The 27,647-nt window shown below is 47.1% G+C and overlaps 3 protein-coding genes across 4 annotated transcripts in view; 1 reads left to right on the forward strand and 2 right to left on the reverse strand.

Annotated features, from left to right (window-relative positions):
- Positions 1-27,647, reverse strand: part of LOC308572147 (G-protein coupled receptor 4-like) — a 182,230-nt gene that overhangs the window by 32,814 nt on the left and 121,769 nt on the right. The window lies entirely within an intron of this gene.
- The window catches only part of PFAS (phosphoribosylformylglycinamidine synthase), a 51,623-nt gene that overhangs the window by 21,414 nt on the left and 2,562 nt on the right, over positions 1-27,647 (forward strand). Inside the window, exons 17-29 of one of the 2 annotated variants that reach the window (XM_081167699.1) lie at positions 98-229; positions 363-593; positions 2,062-2,242; positions 3,220-3,303; positions 4,043-4,198; positions 5,445-5,564; positions 7,543-7,688; positions 14,296-14,506; positions 15,330-15,421; positions 17,223-17,337; positions 17,586-17,744; positions 19,468-19,620; positions 20,434-21,114. In XM_081167699.1, the coding sequence (XP_081023825.1) occupies positions 98-229; positions 363-593; positions 2,062-2,242; positions 3,220-3,303; positions 4,043-4,198; positions 5,445-5,564; positions 7,543-7,688; positions 14,296-14,506; positions 15,330-15,421; positions 17,223-17,337; positions 17,586-17,744; positions 19,468-19,620; positions 20,434-20,756 (2,103 nt within the window). In that variant the 3' untranslated portion in view covers positions 20,757-21,114. Of the gene's footprint in view, positions 1-97; positions 230-362; positions 594-2,061; positions 2,243-3,219; positions 3,304-4,042; positions 4,199-5,444; positions 5,565-7,542; positions 7,689-14,295; positions 14,507-15,329; positions 15,422-17,222; positions 17,338-17,585; positions 17,745-19,467; positions 19,621-20,433; positions 21,115-27,647 lie in introns of those variants that run through there. The other variant, XM_081167700.1, reaches the window with a different exon arrangement.
- On the reverse strand, positions 27,190-27,624 carry LOC308571581 (histone H3.2; the record flags this gene model as incomplete). Its single annotated transcript, XM_081167188.1, has 1 exon — positions 27,190-27,624. The coding sequence occupies one exon, from the start codon at positions 27,622-27,624 to the stop codon at positions 27,214-27,216; it is 411 nt and encodes a 136-aa protein (XP_081023314.1). The 3' UTR covers positions 27,190-27,213.

Here is a 27,647-nt window from a genome sequence, read left to right on the forward strand (position 1 = left end):
GCCGTTTTGCGGACTTGTCAGTTGCTTTGAGACATTTTCTTAGTGGTGAGGACGTGTCATAAATGAACAAACAATGGTGATGATTTCTGCCAACCAGGAATTTGTTTTGAATCATGTCCACCGAGACCTCAGGCCTCTGTCGCTTCCCCGTGGCCTTAGTGTGTCGGACGCCCTCCAGCGTGTGCTCAGGCTCCCATCCGTGGCAAGCAAGCGCTACTTGACCAACAAGGTAAATGCCTCACAGATTTGCGCCTCTGGGTTCTTTTAACCCAGCCATCTTTTTTAAAAATGGAGGGAAGGTATATTTTCTGCTGATTTGTTTTTCTCCTCTTTTCCCCTCTGCCCTTCTCCCTCTGGTACAGGTCGATCGCTCAGTGACAGGCCTGGTGGCTCAACAACAGTGCGTCGGCCCCCTTCACACCCCACTGGCGGACGTTGCCGTGGTGGCCCTCTCCCCTTTTGAGACGGTGGGAGGAGCCACGGCCATCGGGGAGCAGCCTATCAAAGGGCTCATTGACCCTGCAGCCGGTGCCCGATTGTCTGTGGCAGAGGCCCTCACCAATTTGATCTTCGCTCGGGTCACTGACCTTAAGGTGAGGCAGTCCACACCCCACCCCATCCCACCCCTAACATTTTCCCTTCTTGCCTTAATACAGTGGTGCCTCGCAAGACTAAATTAATTCGTTCCGCGAGTTTTTTCGTCTAGCGAATTTTTCGTCTTGCGAAGCACGGTGTCGGAAAAGTTTTGGAAAAGCTTCAAAAATCACCAGAAACCTCAAAAAAGGCTACCACACCGCGTTCTATGAGTTGCTCCTCGAAGTCAAGTCGCAACTGTATTAACGGTGTTAAGAAAAAGGAAACAAACTTGCAAAAAACGCAATACGTTTTTGTCTTGCGAAGCAAGCCCATAGGGAAATTCGTCTTGCGAAGCAGCTCAAAAACCGCAAAACCCTTTCATCCAGCGAGTTTTTTGTCTTGCGAGGCATTCGTCTTGCGGGGCACCACTGTACAGTGGTACCTCGGGTTACAGATGCTTCAGGTTACAGACTCCACTAATCCAGAAATATTACCTCGGGTTAAGAACTTTGCTTCAGGATGAGAACAGAAATCGCGTGGCACGAAGAACGGACTTCTGGAATGAATTAAGTCCTTAACCTGAGGTACCACTGTATCTCAGTTTTCCCTCCTCTCAGTTTATCCAAGGTGGACTAGGCTGAGAGAGGGTGACTAGCTTTTCACTCTGCAAAAGTCTTCTCAATGCCCTCATTTTACTAGAAGCTGTGGTATTTTGTGGTGTTTTTAGTTTTAAGAAAGGCTGCTTTCATTATATAATTTTGTGCAATAACCAACATGGCTGCTGATTGGTTTTCTTTACTGCTTATCATATTACTTTATTTTACGTTGCACACTAGCCTAAAGGGGCCAGGAAATGTTAATATCTGTTAAATTGGCCAACCTGAGGCCCTGCAAATGTTTTGTGCTGCAACTCCCATTTGCGCCATATTGGCTGGGAGTTGTAGTCTACAACATCTCAGGAGAGTGGGCAGGGGAGCAGGTTGGCAAAGATGTGTTAAATCTTAATAATACACAAACACTCAGATAATGGGTTGCCTCTGATTGGGCTGGGTGATATATCAACATATTGTCCCAAACCGGTTTGAAGTCCATATCGGTTTCATATTTTTTGCCCTGGCGAATCGCGAATCATGATGTGTGTGTTATGCAAATATTTTTAAACGGGGGAAACCGTGAAGCCAGCCAATGCCTCTACGCAGCTCCATCCTTATTCCAGACATGGTGATATATCAGTATATTGTGGTGTTTAGCTTGGTGACATATCACGATGTTGAAAACCAGATATCGCCCAGCCCTAGCCTCTGATCATATTCTGTGTAGGACCCTCACTGAAATCAACACATTTCTCTTATGAAACCTCTAAGCGGTTTAAATATAAAACATTAATTTGTGTGCTAGAGTTGGAGGCTAGCCGTACGGGCAACCGCCTCCTTCCCACTGTTGCCTAACCTCTCTGTATATGTGGCGACATTTGTCTCCTTCCAGGATGTGAAATGCAGCGGGAATTGGATGTGGGCAGCCAAGTTGCCTGGCGAGGGGGCTGCCTTGGCGGAGGCCTGCCGGGCCATGTGCTCTGTGATGGGTGAGCTGGGCGTGGCTGTGGACGGCGGAAAGGACTCCCTCAGCATGGCAGCCCGCGTTGGCACGGAGACCGTTAAGGCACCTGGTGAGGAACAGAAAAGCTGCCAAGGGATAGGGTGGTCGCCCCCTCCCTCCAAAATAAAAATGCTCTCCTCAAATTCGGAGGGTTCTTTTATCTGAGGATCTGAGGCTTGCTTTGTCCTTTTTTTTTTTTTTTTGCATTTTCAACGCCTCCCTTGCCCTTTTCATATTTTTGTTGCCTTTCCAAGCCATCTCTGCTACTTATTTTGGAAGGAGCGGCTTCTGATAGGCATTCAGACAACCTTTAAGATATTGTAACCAAATTTCGCCGGATGATTCCTGAGCTCAAGGAGCAGATATTCATCAGCGTTTAGATAAAATTGCAAGCCCTTTTGAATAAAAGTAGTGAACTTAACATTTTGAAACTGCACCAGTTTAACTGCTGACTTCAACACTGCAGATTTTTTTAAAAAAATATCTTAGCACTTCTGAGCAATGCCAGGTATGAGGTTGCTAGTGTGCTTGCGCAATATATATATGTGTGTCTGTCTGTGTGTCTCTCTCTGTGTGTGTGTTTCGCATATGTGCACAGATGCACAAACATTTTCCAAATCAACTGAATGTGGATTGTAACTAGAGAGGCATAAACCCAAGTCTGCAGAAACACTTTTGAAAGGGAGAGAAAAAGGTTAGGCTCTAGCTTTGTCTAGTCTCCCGGGAAATAGATCTCCCCGCTCCTTGGGCCGATGGGACATTCTGTCAAAAACACAGGAGCTAGAGGCAGCTTCTAAGTTTTCCCTGTGGTTGCACCTTGTCAAACAAGCTCAGAAAAATCCCCTGTAGCTGCTTGACTTTTGGTCCCCCTGGACAGGGAGAAGAAGGGTGTTGCTATTTCCTAACAAGCTGTTCCCCAGGCACCTTGTAGCTTGACTGCAGGCGACTTTGGATGTTTTCCTAGCTCTCAATAAATGTGCTTTAACACTCTGCATGTTTTCTCCATTTCCAACTCTTCTCCCTCCACCTTTATGCTCCTTTTCCCAGGAACACTTGTCATCTCAGCTTACGCTGTCTGTCCAGATATCACTGCTACGGTGACCCCTGACCTCAAATGTCCAGATGGAAAAGGTAAAGTCAAGAGCTGATGAGAATAACATCTTTCTGCCACACTCGCCATCCTCTCCTACCTCACCACTGTGGCACATCACACCCTTTGAGAGCCACTGCTTTAGGGAATGACTTGTAGAATATTTGCTAATATGGTAGAACCTTGGTTCTCAAACGGCTTAGTTGACAGACAAATCAGCTCCCAAATGCCAAAAACCCGGAAGTAAGTGTTCTGGTTTTTGAACATTTTTCGGAAGCCAAACATTTGACGCAGCTTCTGCTTGAGTGCAGGAAGCTCATGTTGCCAACTGAAAGCCACGCCTTGGTTTTCAAACGGTTTCAGGAGTCGAACGAACTGCAGTGTTTTGTCTATTTTAGCTATTCCAGAGGGTGTGATGTCAAGCATCTAGTGTAAAATTTTGGGCTTCTTTTCCATCCCGTTGCAATTACTACTTAAGATCAGATACGAGACCAATTCTTTTGGCAACGGATCTACATTGGCATAATCAAAAATATTCAGTAACATCCCATTCAGACAAGAAGCAATGGCTTTTTTAGTAGTATTTAACATATCTGTCAAAATCAAATTCCAAAAACACTGCACCAACTTGCCTTCCCACCATAAAGGATAGTATGTACTAAGTGCTGACAACAATTAGATCTCTTCCCGACCCCTTTTTGTAGGTGTTTTGCAGTGGAGAGAGAAAAAACCAAGACAGTCATTTTGTCCTCTTTGCTGATTTCTTGGGCATTTTTCCAGGGACCCTTCTTCACGTGGCGATCTGTCCTGATCGGCACCGCCTGGGGGGCAGCGCTCTGGCCCAGTGTTTCTCTCAGCTGGGGGACGTTTCGCCAGACCTGGATAACCCCAGCACCCTTGTTTCCTGCTTCCAAGTCACCCAGAGTCTGCTACAAGGTAAGCATGCGTTGAACGAGGGCGGGGTCACCCCTGGCCTGCCCACCCCCACCCCCAGACCCAGCGCTGCTGGTCCCAGTCCCTGGTACGACATACCTAAATATTTGCTTATAATTCCCCATTGGGTAAAGGCACTCTAAACACACCTAAATGAAAGGCAAGCGCTCCACCTCTGAGCCATGGCAGAAGGCAGGAGGAAGGTGGAGAGAAGAAGCAGGTCCCTTATACTTCTGTGATGGGAAAGAGGGTCTGGGAGGGCAACCCTGTGCATCTGAATTCTGCACCAAAGAAAAAGGAATACTCTGTGACCTGGGTAAACTGAGCACAAGTGCATTTATGTGCTTATTAATGCATTGTTAATCTTTTGTCGGAAGCCAACCAAAGTGGCTGGAAAAACCCAGCCAGATGGGCAGGGTCTAAATAATAAATTACTTTTATTATTTTGCATAATTAATCCTGCTTCTGTTTGCCATAAGGAAGGGGCAATTTGTAGAATTTGTACAGTGGTGCCCCGCAAGACAAATGCCTCGCAGGACGGAAAACTCGCTAGACGAAAGAGTTTTCCGTTTTGGAGGTGCTTCGCAAGACGAATCTCCTATGGGCTTGCTTCGCAAGACGGAAATGTCTTGCGAGTTCCTGCGGGTTTTTCCCCCTTTCCCCCCCTTTTTCTAAGCCGCTAAGCCGCTTATCAGCTGATCCGATCAGCAGATAAGCCGCTAAAAGCCGCTAATAGCGCTAATCCGTCAATGGGCTTCCTTCGCAAGACGAAAAAACCGGATTCTTTTCGTCTTGCGAGGCACCACTGTACTGTTAAACGGAAAGGGGTCAAACCATCGTATGAGGTTTTGACATTTTGGGAGGTTAGATAGTTACAATGGAATGGTCTTGGGGGTAGAGTGCGCACGCGCGCGCGCACACACACACATATATATATATTATTACTTTGTCAAAAATAAAAATAAAATGAAGGGGTAACAAGGGGTAACAAGTTTTGCGGGGAAATGAAGTCAAGCTTTTGCAGATCCCACTCTGACCTCGCCTAGCGTTGTGTACAAGCCACCTTCCTATCCATACTAGAAACGTGCTTTTCAACCTAAATAAAAGATGAGGTTCTCAGGATTGCAGAAGCTGCGGCTCCAGTAGCAAAGTCTCTCTTCTGTTTTTTTTTAAAAAGCTGAGGACAGTACTCAGTCACACAGACAATTTTCTTCTGCCACACAGACAAATTTCTTTCTCTCTCCCACAGACGCAGTGATTTCCGCAGGGCATGATGTGAGCGACGGAGGCCTCTTGACTTGCATGCTAGAAATGGCCTTTGCCGGGAACTGTGGTGCCCACATTGAACTGGGGGCTCCTGGAGTCAATGGTCAGTGAGTTAGGGAGAAGAGGCGTTGTGGCCTGGGAGTTTGAGGGTGGCACTGAGCTTGGGTTGCTGTCAGAGATTGGCTGATTTGGAACAACATATGCAGTGGGGGGGAGAGCGAACGCCAAAGGGAAGTCCTTGGCAAATGAATGTGCTGGGCAGGGGTAGCTGGGATAGTGCCTTGAGATCAAAGCATGAGCGGGAGAGTTGGTCAGGGGTAGAAAAGAAGGATGCTTTTGAATTATGGTGCTGGAGGAGACTCTTGAGAGTCCCATGGACTGCAAGAAGATCAAACCTATCCATTCTGAAGGAAATCACCCCTTAGTGCTCACTGGGAGGACAGATCCTGAAGCTGAGGCTCCAATACTTTGGCCACCTCATGAGAAGAGAAGACTCCCTGGAAAAGACCCTGATGTTGGGAAAGATGGAGGGCACAAGGAGAAGGGGACGACAGAGGACGAGATGGTTGGACAGTGTTCTCGAAGCTACTAACATGAGTTTGGCCAAACTGCAGGAGGCAGTGGAAGACAGGAGTGCCTGGCGTGCTCTGGTCCATGGGGTCACGAAGAGTCGGACACGAATAAACAACAACAACAAAGCAGGGCATGGAGAAGGTTGGGCGGAGAAGGATGAAAAGGTTTCCTTGACCTGGATCTGAGAATGCAGCGGCAGCTGCTGTCCATTGGGTCTGATGGGGTGGAAAGCTGGGAGCTGACAGTAGGTGGCGCCAGAGCAGGCAGAGCCAATTCTGTTCCCATCTGCCTCCCTGTTGAGTTCTGCAAGAAGCAACACTAAGACAAAGGAGGAGGCACTGGTAGTCATTGCAGGCCATAAGTGTAGCAGCAATTGGCATTCAGAGAGGCCTTGGAACCTGGAAGTGGTATATACCAGACATCCTGGCTAGCCGTCACCGGTAGCCTTATGCTCCCTGAAATTTACAAAACTCATTTTGTAAAAGCCGTCTGAATTGATGGCTGGTGCCACTTCTTGTGGCGATAGTGAATTACGTCCTTTGGCTATCAGAGCTCTGGCCCAAGACATCTTTGATGCCTAGGGCAAAGGACAAGATGGCGACCCCTTCCACATTCAGAAAGACCGAGAGCCGACTCAGACTTCCAGCAACAAGAGAGCAGCACCACACCTGAGGGTTGCTGGCTGGGTTAGGGGGTACAATGCTCTCCCGCTTCTGAGGGGGAACAGCCAATGAGGTGCTGCTGCCACCCCTCAGTTTCTGCCGCCTGAGGCGGTTTCCTCCCTCTGTTCTACAGTCGCACCGGCCCTATTGACTAGGCATTGTGTGAAAAAGTCCCTTCTGAATCTTCCAGCGTTCAGCTCCTGTAAGGATGCTGCCAGCAGCTCCCGGCTGGTTGCCCAGGAAAGTATAAAGACAAGGAAAAGTTTCTTACAGTCTATTTTTCTTCTTCAATCTTTACAGAGAGAGGCTATAGAATCCAGCCTCTTGGATAATGGCATTGTCCTGAGTGAATCTCTATCCTCCCGTCTCTCCTACCTCCTCTTTCATCATCATCATCATCACCACCTCCTCCTCTACGGGTGCCTCTGTTTTTGAGCTCTTTGCTCTCCTACTTTTAAGGCTCGCCGGGTTCTGGGCGATGGAGGGTCTGGAATGCTTTCTAATGACAACGTGTCAGCCAGGTGTTGCTCTGGCTCTCCCATGATTTCCCAGCTTTCCTCCTCATCTGCCTCTGAGCTGTGGCCTTCCACAAACCCCTGCTGTAAATCTATACTGTCTTCCTCTTCCTCCTCCCTGGAAGGGTCAGGATGGGGAGGCAGTCTTCACCATTCCTCCTCTGTCCAGTCCCTGACAGTTCCATTGTCCTCTATAATGTCCTGGCCTCTTTACTTGCCTTTCCCCCCTTAAATTAACTAGCACCCTTCCCTGCAACCTTCCCTTGTTGTTTCGCTTGTCCTTTTCCAGTTCCCTCACCCTAACGCAGCCGCGCTTCCTCTCTTCCCTTAGCCCTTCATGTCCTCTTTGCTGAGGAACTGGGCCTGGTGCTGGAGGTGCCCCGTGCGGCGGCGGCCGACGTCTGCCAACGGTACCGGCGGGCTGGTGTGCGGTGCGTGCCAGTCGGGCATTCAGGTCCCCGGGGCCCTAATGCTATGGTGAGTGTGGACGTGAGCCCTGGGGGGCAGCAGTGGGGCTGGTGGGGGAAGAATTGCTTAAAGGGTTGCTGTTAGATATTATTTCCAGGCCACCTTTCAACCAAGAAAGACCCTCCGAGGCAGCTCACAAAGGACACCACACAAACACAACCTTCGAGTAAAAAAACAAACAAACCCTTTCTAGTTATTTATTGCATTTATATCCAACCCCTTTTCTCTGAGGAGGCGGCGTGCGTGGTTCTTCCCCTCTTCCTCCTTTTATCTGCACAACACGCCTGTGAGGTAGGCTAGGCCGAGAGGCAGTAGCTGGCCCAAGGTCACCCAGTGAACTTCATGGTTCAACTATGGAACTCACTCCCACAGTGATGGCCACCAACTTGGATGGTTCTATTATAAATAATATAAGATCTCTAAAATTTTATTAACTTTATTACAATTTAGAATATTCATTTAGACAACCTTAAAATATCAATAACTTCTTCTCTTTCCATGGTTCATTTTGCATGCCATAAATCCCTGCATATTTTATATAAACTAAACCATTCGGTATTCCGTTATTACTGTTCAGTTTCTGTTAATTGGTTCTCGTGGGAAACTTGCAGATTCTAGCTTCACCAATTAACTCAAGCTGGTGTCAATTTACTCTTGGCAGAAAGCCCAGGTCTGCTTGACCTAGAAACTACTCACTCTGATTGGTTAACGAGCAGCACTCAACTCTGTTATCTAGGGATTGCTAGCACAGTTTGATGTGAGGTGTGTTAGGAGTTAGAAGTGCTGTGTATGGTTATGAGAGAGAGAGAGAAAGAAAGAAAGATAGGTTTTATTTTGCTTTTATTTGTATGCAGAAACTCTGCTGGTTTTATTTTTCCTTTTTAATAAATCCTGTAAATAGTTCTTCTGAGTCTAGCTGACTAGTCATTACTGCCGCAACTAGCTTCCTCGCTGTGCAGGAAAACTCTGCTACGTTTGGGCTAAAGCCAGTAGGGCTATGCCTGACACTCCAAAGTTCCATGAGGTTATGGGCATTGTGCTGCCAGCCTGAGTTGCGGTGGTGTCAGCATCAACGGCGTTGGTTCCAGTAGTTCCAGAAGTTGTTGTTCTCTGGCTGGTTCCTGACCGTGGTGAGCTGGTGACGCAGTGGACACAAGGACAACAGCTGCAGCGTGTGAGTGCTGGGTGCTGTGGTTCCTGTTCTCTCTCTCGGTGGTCGTGAGTAGCTGGTTCCGGGTTCCAGGGACATCGCTCTCAAGATGGCCTCACAACCAGTTCAGATGGCTTTTGAGCGTCTGAATGACTCCAATTACTTGCTGTGGTCGGAACGCATGCAGGCAGTGCTGCAGAGGGATCGTCTCTGGCAAGTGGTGAGTAAGTTTCCTACGAAGCCTGATGATGAAGACCTCGATAAAGACCAAAGAGCAAGGGCCACAATTGTCTTGGGGCTGGAAGATTCCCAGTTGCCCTATGTGAGGGGAATCAAGACAGCTAGAGGTGTGTGGCAAGCACTTAAAGAACTCCATGTGCGTGAGACAGCGGTTTCCAAGCTGTTCATTCGCAAGGCATTGTACAAGGCAATGTTACAGCCTGGGGTTACAATGCAGGAACACCTACACAGTTTACAGTTAAAGTTTGCTGCGCTACAGGAAAGAGACTGTGCGTTAGACCAGCAGGAGAAGGTGGCTATTATTTTGAGTTCTCTCCCGGAAAGCTGGGATAATTTAGTTTTGTCTCTAGAAGGCATACAGGAGCATGATTTATCAGTCAGTTACGTTACTGGGCATTTGATTGAAGAATGGCAGAAGAGGCAAGAAAGGTTGTTGGCTGCAGAGGCTTCTACAGGTGGACGGTTTGGAAGGAGTTCTCATGCCGTACCAGAGGTGAAGCAAAAGCAGCGTACTGGTGAGGAGTCAGCGTTTGCTGTTAGGCGTTGTTTCCGATGTGGGTCTTCAGCGCATCTAAAACGACAATGTCCGGAGTTGGTCAAGTCTCAGTTGCCGGTGCAGGAGCAGAGACGAGATCAGCAGCAGCAGCAGCGTAAAAGGAAAATCTTCAAACAAAAACAGTCGGCTCAGCTGGTGACCGGCGAGGTCAAGATTGCTGATGAGAAACAAGCGGTCTGGGTGGTCGATTCGGGAGCGTCTCGCCACATCGTAAATTCAGATGAATTGTTTGTTTCCAAGAACTCAGCACAGCGCAGCCAGGTGGCTCTAGCAGACGGAAGTACTTCCGAAGTGATTTCGGGGGGTGCAGTTTTTGTTCCTTGTCTTCGTGAATGCCTGCAAAATGTACTTTGTGTGCCGTCATTAAGGAGCAATCTGATGTCTGTAGATTGTTTGCTAAAAGCTGGGTTTAAAGTGTATTTTGAAGGAGACAGTTGCATTATTAAGAAGGCTGGTGAGATTTTAGGCACTGCTAAGTCAGAGGGAGGCTTGTTTTGGCTTAAAGCAGGATCTCAAGTTGCAGCAGTAGTCAGTAAATCTCAGCCTGCAGTGAATAACAAAGCTATACATGACAACTGTGTGCACTTATTGCATAGGAGAATGGGGCATGCTTGCTGGAAAAGTGTACTAAAAATGTCTGAATTGGCTGATGGGGGTAATTTAAAGAGTTGTAGCAAGTACCTTGATTGTAATGTTTGTAAAAAGGTTAAAACCCACAGAGTCTCTTACCCCAGAAGTGACAGAGTTAGTGAGTCACCGCTACAGCTGGTTCACATGGACGTAATTGGTCCATTTGCTGTAAGCAGGGGTGGATCGCGCTTTTCACTAACAATTGTGGATGACGCCACGCGTTATTCCTGGGTTTTTCCCATGAAGAATAAGGGTGACGTGTTCACTAAGTTTAAAGGCTGGGTGGCATCTGTGGAAAGATTTCTGTCTGTTAAACTCAAAAGGATTCAGACGGACAGAGGTGGCGAATTTATGTCAAATGCCTTTAAAGATTGGTTACAAAAGCGTGGCATTGGGCATAGGAAAACGAACGTTTTTTCCCCAGAGGAGAATGGCGTTGCAGAGCGAAAAAACAGATCTTTACAAGATATGATGTTTGCCATGCTTGATGATGCTGATTTGCCCATGTCTTATTGGGGGGAGAGCATGCTCACCGCGTGTTATCTCCAAAATAGGCTCTTTCATCAAACAATAGGTACAACCCCGTACTTTAAATTGTTTCAGAAAAAACCTAAAATTGACCATTTGCATGTGTTTGGATCAAAAGCATGGGTATTAATTCCGAAACAAATGAGGAAGAAGGGAGATCCTAAGACCAAACAATTAGTGTTTGTGGGTTACCAGGAGCTGGGAAAAGGTTTCCGCTTTGCTGAAGGGACAAATGGCATTGTGATCTCCAGGAATGCCAGTTTTTGTGAACATAGTGGCTGGGAGAGACTACATGCCAATACTGAGGTTTGGTTTGAACCTTCCCAGGAGCTTCATGACTCTGAAGGTAGACACAGAGAATCAGAGTCTGAGGGGGAGGAAAGTTCAGATAAGAGCTCTCAAGAAAGTGGAGTTAGCCAAAGACCAGTTGCTAAGCAACAAAAGAGAGGTCGTAGTTCTGAGGAGGAAAGTGGGTCAGAAGAAAAATTTTCTCCCAGAAGATCTAAAAGACAAAATAAAGGAGTGCCTCCGGTGCGTTTTTCTCCTGATACTGCAAATGTGTTTAGTGTAAGTGCAGAACCCAAGAGTTTTCAGGAGGTGTTAAAGTTACCAAAAGAGGAGGCAGAGCGCTGGAAACAGGCAATGGAGGAAGAGATGTCCTCTCTGAATGAGCACAAGGGTTTTACACCAGTAGCAGCGCCTGAGGGGGCAAAGATTGTAGGCTGCAGGTGGGTGTACAAAAGACTTAGGCCCGGTTAGGACATATCTAGGGTTGGAAGTGTGCTGGGCCCAAGATGGCAGCTGCCTAATTAGTCAGCAGAGCAAAGTTAAACAACTACTGACTACATACAGGATGCAGGATTGCAAAGGGGCAGCGGTGCCTATGGATCCAGGTTTCATAAAAACACTTCATACAGATGAGAGTCCTGAATTTGAACATCCTGATGTATATCACTCTGTAATTGGAAGTTTATTGTATATAGCACAGTGGTCCAGACCTGATATTAGCTATGCAGTAGGCATATTAAGTAGATTGGTCTCAAAACCCACACTAAATGCCTGGAAAGGGGTAAAACAAGTTCTGAGGTATCTCAAACAGACAATTGGCTATATGTTACAATTAAATTCTTCAGAGGATGAAATGTTGAGTTGCTACTGTGATAGTGACTGGGGAAATTTGCCAGATAGAAAATCTGTCACAGGACTAGTCATAATGGTCGGTGGAGCTTTAATCAGCTGGCGGTCACGCAAGCAAGACGTTGTAAGTGTGTCATCAACGGAATCAGAGTACGCCGCATTGAGTGAATTGTGCACCGAGGTGATTTATTTCAAGCATTTGATGGCAGATTTAAATGTAAATTGTGGAGAACCAGTACAAGTTTACATTGATAATCAAGCTTGTATAACCTTAAGTAAAACAGAGGGTTTCAAATCGCGTTCCAAACATATCTCTGTAAAATACCAAAATGTACGTTGCTGTGTACAAGACAATGTAATCACCTGTACTTATGTATCAAGTGAAGAAAATGTAGCAGATGTGTTAACTAAACCATTGGCAAAGATAAAGAACAAGCGAATGTGCAAGGGTTTAGGTTTGCTGGAAAAACAATCTCCTACATAGGTGTATTTGATGTTAATTGTTCAGCAGAATCTGTGAGGGGGTGTTCAGTTTCTGTTAATTGGTTCTCGTGGGAAACTTGCAGATTCTAGCTTCACCAATTAACTCAAGCTGGTGTCAATTTACTCTTGGCAGAAAGCCCAGGTCTGCTTGACCTAGAAACTACTCACTCTGATTGGTTAACGAGCAGCACTCAACTCTGTTATCTAGGGATTGCTAGCACAGTTTGATGTGAGGTGTGTTAGGAGTTAGAAGTGCTGTGTATGGTTATGAGAGAGAGAGAGAAAGAAAGAAAGATAGGTTTTATTTTGCTTTTATTTGTATGCAGAAACTCTGCTGGTTTTATTTTTCCTTTTTAATAAATCCTGTAAATAGTTCTTCTGAGTCTAGCTGACTAGTCATTACTGCCGCAACTAGCTTCCTCGCTGTGCAGGAAAACTCTGCTACGTTTGGGCTAAAGCCAGTAGGGCTATGCCTGACACTCCAAAGTTCCATGAATTACTTCCATCAAAACTTATTTACACTATTGAATTTATCCTAATGCTGCCAACGTTTTCAAGTGTACACAATTTCCCCCCATATATTCAATAAACATTTTCCATTCTTCTTTAAACGTATGTTCTTTTTGTTCTCTTATTCTATAAGTTAGATCAGCAAGCTACACGTATTCATTATACAGTGGTACCTTGGGTTACAGATGCTTCAGGTTACAGACTCCGCTAACTCAGAAATAGTACCTCAGGTTAAGAACTTTGCTTCAGGATGAGAACAGAAATTGTGCTCCAGTGGCACGGTGGCAGCAGAAGGCCCCATTAGCTAAAGTGGTGCTTCAGGTTAAGAACAGTTTCAGGCTAAGAACGGACCTCCAGAACGGATTAAGTTCTTAGCCCGAGGTACCACTGTAAATTGTTTCCCAATACTCTTTTACCCTTTCACAGGTCCACCACATACGAAGCGTTCTTCCAACTTGGGTAATTTTAGAAGGGAATTAGACAAATTCACGGAGGGGAGGGCAATTGATGGGCCACTAGTCACAATGGCTAGGCTCTGCCCACAACAGTTGGAGGCAGCCGTGCTTCTGAATACCAGTTGCTGGAAACCACAGCAGGGGAGAGGGCTCTTGCATTCGAATCCTGCTTGTTGGTTTCCTGCAGGCATGCTGTGAAAACTCCTGCAGCATGCTTGGCTTGATGGGCCTTTGGCCTGATCCAGGAGACTCCTCTTGTGTTCATGGCCAAGCAGGGACTTGGTCTTCCCACTTACTCCCCTCTTTATTTTTTAAATTTGCATTTTATTTATTTGTTAACATTCTTACATTACATCGGTAAACGTTGTCATATTACATTACAGGACTTACTACAATATAATTCCAACATGTATACAAAAATTATATACAAATTTTATATACCTAGAAGGAAAATTAAAAAAAAAAAAAGAGAAAAAACAAAAACAATCCCACCCCAAAATCATATACATACCAACACACTAGACTTCCTGTCTATCCCGTTGTATATTCCTTTTTTACAAATGTATGTACTCTTATTATTGAATATTTCTTTGCAGTTTATCCAATACATTCCTATATCAATATGTGCTCTTAGTCTTATTTCTCAACTCAGTCTCACTCCAATGTCAATCAAATGCCAGCATAGATAGCGAACCTTTACTGTATTTTTGAACATATGTTTTATATCTATCCCACTTTTCCTTAAATTTTTGTTTTGAATTGCCTCTCAGGGTGTTTGTTAACTGCAGCATTTCAGCAAATTCTTGTAGCTTGTAATGCCAGTCCACTTACTCCCCTCTTTACGGTTTTTCCATCTCCCACTGCCAATGCCCCCTGCTTTTTGTTGTTGTTGTTGCTAATTTGCTGCCTTGTTGTGACGCTTTGCAGATCCAGGTCACCGTGAACGGCCAGGAAGTGTTGGCGGAAAAAGTGTCCACCTTGCGCGGCTGGTGGGAAGACACGAGCTTCCAGCTGGAGAGGCTGCAAGCCAACCCGGACTGTGTGGCCCAAGAAGAGGCAGGGCTGACCAAGCGCACGGAGCCCAGCTACACCCTGACCTTTAACCCCCAGGAAGAACTTCCCCTGCTGCAGGAAATGGGTATGGGGCAGACCAGGGCCAAGAAGAGGGGTGGGGAAAGGGGGAGACCACCTGGTACCTGAGTAAAGGTTGTTGACACATTGAAAGGAAGGAGCCTCACTTACCTAGGCAAAATGAACTTCAGTTGGTCTACTCTGAGTTGGGCTAGCGCTAGATACCATCCTGAGAAAAAGGAAATAGAGCTGTTGCCTGACCTCTTAGCACATTAATATTAGCAGATTAATTGATTGCATTTGCATTTGGGTAAAATCAGTGGCGATGAAGTGAGAAGTGTATACTTTATTAGCTTTGGACAACACATGCATGAGTCCTGTAGCCATGATCTTAGGAGAGACATCCTTTTGCGAGAGGAAATGGGGGATTCATTTTCTGAGATGTGATATTTGTAAGTACAGTCAAACCTCGGTTGTTGAACATAATCCATTCTGGAAGTTCATTTGGCTTCCGAAATGTTCGACAACTGAGGTGTGGCTTCTGATTGGTTGCAGGAGCATCCTGCTCTCAAGCAGAAGCTGCGTCGGACATTTGGCTTCCGAAAAATGTTCGAAAACCGGAGCGTTTACTTCCGGTTTTTTTGCATTTGGGAACCAAAATGTTCCAAAACAGAGGCATTCAGGAACCGAGGTTTGACTGTATTAAAAATTACGTTTTAAAAAAACCCTGCCCATTTAATCAAGAACACTTTTTGAGTTGACTTAATCAGTAAGGCCACTTTTTTTAGTTGACTTTATTTTGAATTGTGAAATTGATTAATTGTTCATGGTAAAACCTTGCAGCCTAATCGTGAAGGGATGACAACAAACCGTGTCTCTTTTCCCCACAGCCCTTCCTGCCCCCCGCGTAGCCATCCTTCGCGAAGAAGGGAGTAACGGGGACCGTGAAATGGTGGCAGCGCTCCTCATGGGTGGCTTCCAGGTGAGCAGAGCAATGTGGATTTAGTGAAGGCATCCCCCACAAGTGCTTTGAGATGAAGACCTCTAACCTAATAATGTCAGGAGAGCCCTGCAGGATCAGGCCCTAGGTCCAACTCCTCCAGCATCCTGTTCTCACAGCGGCCAAGCAGATGTACTCTCCCCTCCTGTGATGGCACTGAGAGGCATAAAATGATCTCTGGCACTGGAGGTGGATCTCGGCCATTGGCTAGTGGAATAACTATGTCTTAGTTCAGCTGGAGTAAAGGCACAAGTCAGGTGTTGGTCATCAGGTGCGCTGTGTGTAAGCAAGCTGCCAGCTAGCTCTGTGGAGGCTCTTTTTATTAGCACAATATGCAAAACCAGTCAAATGCATTTTGGACTGTGACCTTTACACATTTTCCAATCCCGAGATCGAGGGGTGGTACAAGGTTATTTTGGCACTGCGTCACTTTCCCCTTGCACAATGTTTAATCAAAAGAGACAAAGGTCACAGACAGGGCACAGCAGACTACTAAGAGAGCAAAAGGTTAGATAGAGGGCATGATGTTCAGACAGCTGAGGCCTGTCTGCGGGTGGAAGTGTGCTCCACACCTGGCGATCATTCCTTCATTCAGCGGTCAGCAAACTAAGGTCCCCGGGACAGATCAGGCCCCCCTGGGTCCTGCATCTGGCCCGTGCTGCGAAGCCAGAACCCGCTGTGAAGCCGAGACTCCCGGTGATGGCGATGGAAGGAAAAGGCCGAGTGGTGGTGGTGGCTCTGCCAATCAAATGCCATGCCTGGTTAACTCAGTGGTGTTTGATTGGCAGAGATGTCCTCATGCTGCCCTGAGATAAACCAGGCGTGGTGTTTGATTGGCAGAGCCACCACCACCACTCGACCTTTTCCTTCCGTCGCCGCCACCACCCTGGTGTTCCTGTGGGCCAGAGAGTGGAGCGGACGAGCTCACTCTGCCTACCCACAAGAAGCAGCAGCTGTGGCGGTAGCCCCTGGGCAGGTAGGGGGGGTGGGGAGGAGGACTACTTGCCCCACCATGCCTCCTCTTCTAGCCCCCCTCCCCCAGTGCCGCTTCTCCAGCCCAACACAAGGTCTGAGGGACAGTGGACCGGCCTGCTGCTAAATTTGTTTGCTGACCCCTGTCTTAGTTATTTATTACACTTAACATACAGTGGTACCTCTGGATACGAACGGGATCCGTTCCGGATCCCCGTTCGCATCCTAACGTGAACACGATCCGTGTTTGCGGGTCACGATTCACCGCTTCCACGCATGCGCGTGACGTCATTTTGACCATCTGCGCATGCGTGAACGGCAAAACCTGGAAGTAACACTCTGTTACTTCCGGGTCGCCGCGGAGTGCAGCTGAAAGCACTCAACCTGAAGCAACTACAACCTGAGGTATGACTGTACCATCTTTTCCTCTGAGGAGCTCAAGATTTGTATTCATGGTTCTCCTCTTTCCTCATTTTATCCTCACAAAAAACCCTGTGAGGCAAGTTAGGCTGAGTGACCAGGCTGAGTGTGAGCTTCATGGCTGAGGGAGGATTTGAACCCTGGTCTCCCAGGTCGTAGCCTGGCACTACGCCACACAACATGGAGTAGGTTCATTGAGATTAATGGACGTAAGTCATTTCAGTGGGTCTCCCCTCAGTAGGACTTTAACATTGGATATCACCAAAAAACTGAAGGAACAGGAACCTCACGCAAGGAGTTGGATCTCCTCCACGCAATGTTTCTGTCACTTTGATCCCCTCCCTTCCTGAAAGGCCTCCTCTTTATTGTCCTCTCTCCGCCCTCACTTCAGGTCTGGGACCTCACCATGCAAGACCTGTGCTCGGGCGAGATGACGCTGGACTCCTTCCGTGGCCTGGTGTTCGTCGGAGGGTTCAGCTATGCGGATGTTTTGGGCTCTGCCAAAGGTCAGCCTTGCCTCTTGCAAGGAACGGGGCCGTCCGCTTGCCTCGGGTCGAGGAGAAAGCTTCCACCCAATCTTGTGGCAAGGGATGGCGGCCTTGTTGCTTGGTTTTGGGCAGGGGATTCCTACCTGCCTCAGCTCTTTGGGAGATGCTGTTGCCGCTGATGCCACGATAGCTGTGGGGTCTTTGGCTTGCGGTCCAGAAGGGCTTGCAAAATCCAGACAATTCATCTCCTTTTTTCTTGCTTGCAGGCTGGGCAGCTTCAGTGACCTTTAACCGCAGGGCGCAGGCTCAGTTCCAGGCCTTTCATCGGCGCAGAGACACCTTCAGCCTGGGCATCTGCAATGGCTGCCAGCTGATGGGACTGCTAGGCTGGGTGGGGACCAAGAGCGCTGATGTGCAAGATGAAGGTAAGCGAGTTGGTAGTGGAACGGACTCCCTTGGAAGATGGTGCCCTCTCCTTCACTGGGGGCTTTGAATCAGAGATTGGATGGCCATCTGTTGGGGGCTTTTTACAGTGGTACCTGGAGTTACATACGCTTCAGGTTACAGACTCCCCTAACCCAGAAATAGTACTTTGGATTAAGAACTTTGTTTCAGGATGAGAACAGAAATCACACGGCGGTTGTGCGGCAGCAGCGGGAGGCCCCACTAGCTAAAGTGGTGCTTCAGGTTAAGAACAGTTTCAGGTTAAGAACGGACCTCCGGAACAAATTAAGTACTTAACCCGAGGTACCACTGAAGTTGTGATTCCTGCTTTGCAGGGGGTTTGGGTTAGGGGACCCTTCATGATTCCAGGACACTCGGAGCGTGGGTATGCTTGCTTTGCACCCTGAATGATGCTCTGACCAGAAGTGGATTGAGGTAAGGTTACCAGACGTCCCTGTTTCCCGGGGACAGTCCCCGGATTTACAAATCAGTCCCCATACAAAATCCATTGAAATTGAAAAGTGTCCCCGGATTCATTGAAAAAAAATCTGGTAACCTTAGCTTGAGGATCCTGGGAAATATTGGCCTGCGAGTGCTCCAATTGGAGAACAGTCTTTACCAAAGGTGTCATGGGTTTTGAAGATGGGGATGAAAGGGAGAAATGTGCTAAGATGAAGGCACGCTTGGAAAATCCTCACCGTGATCAACTCCCACCCGGAAACCTATGTCCCCACTGTGGAAGGATGTGTGGAGCCAGGATTGGCCTCCACAGTCACTTACGGACTCACTTTTAAAACTGTGTTTGTGGAAGACAATCTTCCTCGGCTACGAGTGATCGCCAAAGAGGTTTGAGAATGGTGCAACTGGTTCGGCCGCAACGGGTACCGCACAACAGTAATGCTGTAGAACGGAGCACAAAAGGAGGGGCTGGTGCTGAATTTTAGCATTGTAGAGGATGCCCCTGAAATCTGAGAACTGCCACTGCTCTGGTGTTGGCACGGGTGACAGATCTTGGATTGTGGCATTTCCGGTTACAATCCTAACCTTGTCTGCTCAGAAATAAGTGGTGGCTGGTGCCCCTTGGTAGAAGGCAGAGAGGCAAACTCTGTGCAGCCAGCGCCAGAGGACAGGCAGAGCCAGCAAATTCTAGTTTTGACCCCATCATGTTCCCTGCTCCTTGCACTCCTGAGACTCAGGAGGAGGAGGGAGCTGAGAGCCAGGGGCGCCCCCTGGACTGTATGTAAATAAGGAGAGGGGCAAGTGGGGGCAGAATTTGTTTGGTTGGGCAACACCCTGTTTGCCCTAATGGACCAGGGAAGCGAGATTAGACCTGCAGCCTTAAATCTGTAAGAAATCAATCTTTTTTGCGTGCACTTTGGAACTCCTTGCCTCATGATATAGGCAGGCAGCTTCACTGTACTCTTTTCCGTGCCTGCTAAAAACTTAAGTGCTTTGGCAAGCCTCTCCAGGTATGTAGAACATTGACACATGTTTTAATGTTTCCAGCTTATTGCTGATATTAATCATTCTTTTATTTTTTAAAAAATACTTGCTTCGGCTGTTTTTTACTGACAATGTCATTGTTTTATTTAAACCACGTTGAGGTTTGTTTGGGGTTTCTTTTTTTACAGCCAAGCAGTATGTAAATCATATGAAATAAAAAAAGAGATATAAAAATTTTCTTGATCTTGGTTATTATTCCAGGTGGCGCCATCCAGCCAGGTGTGCTGCTGAGTCCCAACAATTCTGGGCGCTTTGAGTCTCGTTTTGTGAGCGTCGGCATTGAGGAGAGTCCGGCACTGATGTTGCGGGGCATGGCTGGTTCTACCCTGGGCATCTGGGTGGCACATGGAGAAGGTAATCTTTGTTTTAAAAAATTGAGTGGCGTGGGGAGAGGGTTCATAATTAGGTTTAGAAAAACCTTCAGTGCAAGTAACTGGAAATGGGGATAAAACACCAGTGATTTCTGAAAGGCATAAAAAAATTTAAGGGGTTATACACTAACATGTAAAATGACAATTATATTTATTTTAGAGACAGGAATGCTTGATTGATAGAAAAAATGTTTGCAGTTTTAACTGGCTTTCTGCAATGTTTGAAGAAATGTATTCAATATGTTGCCCTTAGAGCTCTGGTGCATGTAACAGCGTTGACTTTTAATAACATAATTACAATAATTAATAAGCTTCAGTACTGGGAGCTGGAGGCTGCCTTTTTCATTTTTTAAACATTTCCATTTTTTAAGAGAACACAGAAGCATGCAAATATGAAAAAACAAAGACATAAAGCTCAAAATGCAAGAAGCTAAACAATGCACACTCTTTATCAAGAGGAGCTATTGGGAATGGGATTAAGAGAAAAGAAACCTTTTTTCAAGTCCAGTGATCCCTCTGACTTATGCTAACACCACTCCCAGACCTTGCGTGCGTGTGCATGTTTTCCTGGGGAAAATTCTATTCCAGTAAGAAATCCCCCCTGGTTTGTTTGTTTTTAGAATTCAACACAAAGCAATTGAGAAACCTGCCTTGTTCGTGTGGCTTTGTGGCCCCATTTGCAAGTTCCTACTGGACTGAGAGTAATCTAGGCTGGACAGTGGAGAGAGGCTGCCGCATAAATATTGTGAGAGTCCACGACTCATCACTCCCCTTTTCCCCCTTCATCTTCCTGCAGGTCGGATGCGATTCCGCTCAGATGAAGTCCTGGACCAAGTGCGCTCTGCTCGCTTGGCGCCTCTCCGCTACGTGGATGACCAGGGTCTGCCAACTGAGGAGTACCCTATGAATCCCAATGGGTCTCCACTGGGCATTGCGGGCATTTGCTCTCCCGATGGGCGCCACTTGGCGATGATGCCTCACCCTGAGCGATGTGTCCTTCCCTGGCAGTGGCCTTGGATGCCCGCCTCCTTGCGCCAGTCTCTGAAGGTCTCCCCGTGGCTCCGCATGTTCCAGAACGCCTGCGAGTGGTGCTTGCGCTATCCCCAGGGCCAGCCTTGACCTTGCTTCCCGCTGCCTTTCTGAAAACTTTCTACACCCACTCACAAGCTAACACTGCACCATCAATTGCAAGCTGGACTAGACTAGATTAGACACGGTCCCTGTGCTGTGGATGCAAAACTTTCCAGTGCTGTTATCCTCATACATAGTCTAGGTCCCTAGCCCCCCCCACCCGCAACACACATTTGAATGAACTTAGGGAGGGGTCAAGGAAGAATGGATGTGCAGTCCCTCCAGTGGGCACAGGGGGCGACATTGTGCAATAAATAAGTTGGTTTGTACCAATCCAATTGTGGAACAACGTGGGACCAATGGAGTTTCTATATTGCCAATAAAAGCAAATTTGAATTTAGAAATACGCACCTGTGTGTCTGTGGCCTGTTTTTGTTTTCCTTTGTAAACTAGGAAAGAAAATCCCAGATGTGAGTATGAGTGTACTGAATTGTTCCATTTACTTGAGTTAACTGCCCAGTGGTCCACAGCATACATCTATTAATTAATTAGTTAATTACCGGTAAATAAATATATATTAAATTTAATGTTTAGTAAACCAAGGTATACAGGCTAACATGCCCACTGCCATTTGAACCCAGTCTTCTAGCCACAGGGTTCCCCCCGTTCCGCTCAATCAACAGTCTAACCCTCTGAAAGGATATTGTCAAGGTTGGTGGAAAGTCAAGTGGCAAAATGAAGCTGTTGGCTACAACTTCTCACTCCCAAAGGCAAAATACATGGGAAAATCTTTAATATAGGAAAAGGCATAAATCCCAAATTACCAAATAAATAAATAAAAATAAAATACACATTTAAAAAAATCAGTAATGCTGAAGAAGGGAAAATGCAATGTTACAGTGAGATGCATACCGTATTTTTCGCCCCATAAGACGCACTTTTCCCCCTCCAAAAATGAAGGGGAAATGTGCCTGCGTCTTATGGGGCGAATGCAGGCTTTGGCTGAAGCCTGGAGAGCGAGGGGGGTCGGTGCGTACCGACCCCTCTCGCTCTCCAGGCTTCAGGAAGCTCTGCGCAACCCTCGGGAGACCGGCTCCAAGGGTTGCACAGAGCTGCCTGCGCTCCTGGGACCAGCGCAGCTCTGCCCGGCCACCGGGAGCCGGGGGAGAAGCTCCGCCCCGCTCCCGGTGGCCCTGCAGAGCTGCCTGCGCTCCTGGGACCAGCGCAGCTCTGCCCTGCCACCGGGAGCCGGGGGAGAAGTTCCGCCCCGCTCCCGGGGGCCGTGCAGAGCTGCCTGCGCTCCTGGGACCAGCGCAGCTCTGCCCGGCCACCGGGAGCCGGGGGAGAAGCTCCGCCCCGCTCCCGGGGGCCGTGCAGAGCTGCCTGCGCTCCTGGGACCAGCGCAGCTCTGCCCGGCCACTGGGAGCCGGGGGAGAAGCTCCGCTCCGCTCCCGGTGGCCCAGCAGAGCTGCCTGCGCTCCTGGGAGCAGCGCAGCTCTGCGCCGCCATCCCGAGCGGGGCGCTAAGTCCCGCCCCGCTCGGGATGGCGGCACAGAGCTGCCTGCCCTCCCGGGACTGGTGCACTTCTCCCCATCGCCAGCCCCACAAGCTCGGGGGACAGCGGGGAGGCAGAGCGTGCCTTCCCACTGTTCCCCGACCTGGTTCTTCCAGCCCCGCACCTGGGGGGGAAATAAAATTTTTTTTCTTTATTTCCCCCCCAAAAAACTAGGTGCGTCTTATGGGCCGGAGCGTCTTATGGGGCGCAAAATACGGTAGTAGCTGAAGTCGAAAGAGGCCATTTATTGGATCTGTTATAAGGCACTCCTTTGTTAACAACAAAAGAATAGCTGCACTGGATCAGGAATAAGATCCATCTAGTCTAAAACTCAATTTCCATTGTGGCCAGCCAGATGTAACAGGAAGGGCGGTAGAGCATCTTCCTTGCATGCAAGAAGTCCCAAGAAGTCAGTGTGGACAATACTGAGCTAGATGGTGGTCTGACTCTGTAAAGGCAGCTTCTTAATGTTTCCATGCCACTTAGCAGCTCATGAGGAGGATGTGAAGGCCTCCACTAATGTCTGTTGGCATTTGACCACAGGTTTTTGAGGTTCTATACAGGAATCTTGTTCTTCTCTCATATTATTTGCTGTTCCTGTGCTCAGAAAGGAAAAAACCAAGCCTTTGAAGGACCAAAGCCCTCAATTTCATGCAGAGCTTCTGGTCTCATAAATCAGATGTACATGGAGCAAAGGCACAGAGATCGCAAGAAATCCAGTTAGTCATACACTGAAAGGCCTTGGAACAATCACTCCTTAATGTTTCCGGCCTTGACTGGTTGCTCCTCTGTTGGTGCTTGAATAACTTTGTGGGTTTTTTTAAAAAAACAAAGGAGCCACAAATGGAAGAGAGGGCAGGTGCAGGCAAATGAGGGTTGGACAAGTATGGATGAATGCCGTCCACCCAGGAGCAAAAGAGGCAACTCCTTCCTCCGCTCTTGCTAATGAGATTTATGAAGCTCACTGGGTGACCTTTCAGCCCTAACCTACCTCACAGGGTTGTTGTGAGGATGAAATCAGGGAGAACCACTATAATCATGGAGGAAAGATGGGATATAATTGAAATAAACACCAGTTCAAAACGCCTTGTAATTATATAAACAACTACCTGACATTCAGAAGACATCTTAAGGCAGCCATGTTCAGTTTTTAATGTGAGACACCTTAGTGTATTTTTGGTCTTTTCTTTGTGGAAGCCGCCCAGAGTGGCTGGGGAAACCCAGCCAGATGGGCGGGGTACAAATAAATTAATAATAATAATAATAATAATAATAATAATAATAATAATAATAATAATAATAATAATAAATAATAACAATAATTTACAAATACCTTAAGGGTTCTTTTTTTTAAAAAAGGAGGGGTGAGGTTGATGCTCTCCCCTAGAAGAATAAATAATATTGAGAGCAGGCCAGAAATAAAAATAAAACCACATTATAAACCCATTATTTCCCTAATCTGACTGAATCAAGACCTCTGCAGGGACCCTCATAGGCGATGGATGGAGGATCCAAGCGTGCTCAACCGACGCACCGCCGTCTGACTTTTACGCTGCTAAAAATATTTGCAACTACTAAGCACATTGAGTGTGTATATTGTAGTATGTAGTTATGGAAGCCTCGAAAAGCAAGTGGCCGGTTAGCTCAGTTGGTTAGAGCGTGGTGCTAATAACGCCAAGGTCGCGGGTTCGATCCCCGTACGGGCCAGCTGTGATTTACCCTTTTGTTAAAATAAAAAAATGCTACCTTATGAACTTTCTCGTCATTTCACAGTAGGAAGTTGTACCCTTTGATGCAGTTCCAAAGGTGCTGGTAAGCACTAAAGTGGGGAGAGAAGGGATCGGAGCGTTGGGGTTCATCGTCCTAAAATCTAGAATACTGTACTGCATACAGATTGTTGCTCTTTTTCTATTGCATATTCTGTTTCTTCCACGTGGCTTTGAGTTAGATCATAAAATTCTGGCCAAACAACAGTGTCGCTCGTGCATTATACCACCTCCTTTAATTGCTGTGGAACTGGAAAAGCAGAAAAAAGTCGTTGTTTGTAGCTTCCACACGTACTTTTCAATCTTCCATCCCCTTTGACTTTTTCAATCAAGTTCAATTAAAAAAGACAGCGCTTTGGTTCCACTGGGGCTCGAACCCAGGACCTTCTGCGTGTAAAGCAGACGTGATAACCACTACACTATGGAACCCACGACAGGAAGAATGGTGGTATTTTCCTACTTATAAGAAATGTCACTGTTTTTAAAAGGGATGATTGCAAAGTTGTAGCAGCTGACTTAGTAAACAGGCTTCCTAATCGATATCAAATACAGTACTGTATATCACAAAGAAATGACACAACCTTAGAATAAACACGCGGCTGTTTTGAGCAAAAGGAAGCATCCCGAGAACTCCTACCGGAAGAGACGAGGTGGCCGAGTGGTTAAGGCGATGGACTGCTAATCCATTGTGCTCTGCACGCGTGGGTTCGAATCCCACCTTCGTCGACGCTGGTTTTTCCTTTTTTGCTATTTCTTTCATTTGTCTGTCATTCCCACAGGCAAAACCATTCTGAGCTCCCGCCCGCCCCGACTTTCTTAAGCAAACCAACATAAAGGTTAGAGATGTTTTCCTGTGTGGTGATATGACTTTCCCTTCCCATAAATTTCGTTATTTGGGCAGTGATGTCTACAAAATAGTCTAAGACACCCTTTCCCAACGTCAGGCCTTCAGCTGTTTTTGGACTACACCTCCCATCATAGAAGACCACTAGCAAGACCAGTGGTCAGGGATGATGGGAATTGTAGTCCGAAAACAACTGGAGAACCAAGGTTGGGAAACACTGGTCTAAGATAACGTGTTTATTTGCAGCCCAATACCAGAATTGGAGAAGACACGGTGAATCTGGAGGCATGCTCTATGCCTGAGATTTGTTCCTGATTTGTTACAGTTCTCTGTATGTGCTCAGAGAACTTCTCACCTCAACTGCTAAGCGCAGCTGTGACTTCTGTTGATCATGCATGAGCAAGTATAATAACTATTATTAATAATAATAATAATAATAATAATCCCTCGATTCCAAGGGAGCCCAGATCATAGCAAGTTAAAAAGATACAACCACGTGGAGATGGTGTGATGTGATTTAATAAAAGCAGCAACCATCACAATAGCAATAGGTCGACATCTTCAACGGTGAATGTAAAAGGCAAGGGCAAAGATGGGATTTTTACACAGGCAGAGCTTCTCTTTAATGGAGAAACGATAGAGAAATGACGTCCCGCAGCGCCCGCAATGTTGCAGAAATCTAATAAACTGCGTGGACAGGCCTTTCAAATTGCCGCCGCGCACACAAACAAACGTCATGACTTTGTAAGGCTGTCTAAGGAACGTTACTTCCACAAGCAGAGTGGCGCAGCGGAAGCGTGCTGGGCCCATAACCCAGAGGTCGATGGATCGAAACCATCCTCTGCTAAAAGTATTTTTTACTTAAGAAAAAATTGGATTAATTTAAGTGGTTGCAATTCACAGGCTTGTCTTCAAGCTTCAAAATCGTGTATGGATTTATGAGTCATCGTCAAAGGCCATAAGGAATTAGCTAAACTCCCGTTTACCCTGCAGACCATCAATGCACTTAAAACGACCTTTTCCTCTTTCAGCCCTGCTTAGATTTTATTTCACATCGAAATGTCTGTGCTATTCTTATCAGCTCCGGAAAGTTGTGGTAGCCTAAAACTCTCCCGCTTCTTAGAAAGACCTCCTCACGAGTGTGGGTGACAATGAATGATGCTCTCCTCTCTTCTATGAAGACGAAAAAGTGCTCTGCACGTGACCAATGAACTTTTCCCATGTTTATTTACATGCATTGCAGCAGGGTAGAAAACTGGTCCTGCTTCTTCAGCAATAACCCATCGCAAAGCATTTTAAACTATACAGCGCCACCGTGTGGGCGATAGGTTTCCTTCATTGCGATAATTTCCCCTCCCCACGCTGGGGACTAAATGGCTGCCGCCTCCTCCTCCGCAGATTAAGGGAAACTGGGGAAAGGAAGACCGTTTTCACAGAGGGTGATTCTTGCTAACAAGTTGATTTATCAGCTGATCCTCACTGTTGTAACACATGACTCACTATCTTAAACCAATGCATTATTATGTAATATACTTTCTTCAACAAAGAAACTCCCTTTCTTAAGTAGTCAGGATGGCCGAGCGGTCTAAGGCGCTGCGTTCAGGTCGCAGTCTCCTCTGGAGGCGTGGGTTCGAATCCCACTTCTGACAAGCTAGCTTTTATTGGTCAGATATATTACGGGCAATCAGGACTCACCAGGTTATTACGGCATTTCGCGGACGATATACTGTTTTTCACCTGGCATTTCTCCCTGCGTTACATTGCCATGCAAAACTCCGGATCACTTCATGAGAGGAATGTGTGCTGCTCCCTAAAAGGAAATAAATGTTGGCATTACAGCAGTCATAGTTTTTAAGCAGCCCATGAGTACTTATGATATGCCTGTGAAAGAGGCTGCCTTGAGCTTCAAATCTACATTGGGGTTGGGGAAGCCAGGAACTGCTTTAAAATCGCAACGTTTCCACCCAGAGCTACTTATGTAACCGCTTATTTAGCTTCCTGCAATTAAGCTGCTTAGCGTGTTTTCTTTAGTGTTGTGTGCAGAACAGAAAAATGGAAAAAGTAGGGCGGTGGAATTTACTAGCTTAAGAGTTCCATAGAGGTTTGAAACTCCTAAATGCACTGTTTCAATGTAGTGCAGAGTTACTAAAGAGAACTAGAAAACCCACAATTATTCAAATTATTGCAGCTAAAGATCAAGAATCGAACAGATATCAGACAGTGGCAAGAGGTAATTTAGCATCGTGCGAGCTCTTTCCAAGACCATGTGGTGGCTCTTAAAAGAGCCTTTGTGGTTGAAACAGAATTCGTGTTCTGGGGACGCAGGCGGGCGGACGCTTCTTAGGCTCTCTCTCCGCGGATGCGCCTGGCGAGCTGGATGTCCTTGGGCATGATGGTGACGCGCTTGGCGTGGATGGCGCACAGGTTGGTGTCTTCGAACAGGCCCACCAGGTAAGCCTCGCTCGCCTCCTGCAGAGCCATCACGGCCGAACTCTGGAAGCGCAGGTCCGTCTTGAAGTCCTGCGCGATCTCGCGCACCAGGCGCTGGAAAGGCAGCTTGCGGATCAGCAGCTCCGTCGACTTCTGGTAGCGGCGGATCTCGCGTAGTGCCACGGTGCCCGGCCGGTAGCGGTGAGGCTTCTTCACTCCGCCCGTGGCCGGCGCGCTCTTCCGGGCGGCTTTGGTCGCCAGCTGCTTGCGAGGCGCCTTCCCGCCAGTCGACTTGCGAGCCGTCTGCTTCGTGCGGGCCATCTTCTTCTTCACACGGATAGAAG

The sequence above is a fragment of the Podarcis bocagei genome (assembly GCF_964188305.1).
Source record: "Podarcis bocagei genome assembly, chromosome: 13".
Classification (NCBI taxonomy): Eukaryota; Metazoa; Chordata; class Lepidosauria; order Squamata; family Lacertidae; genus Podarcis; species Podarcis bocagei.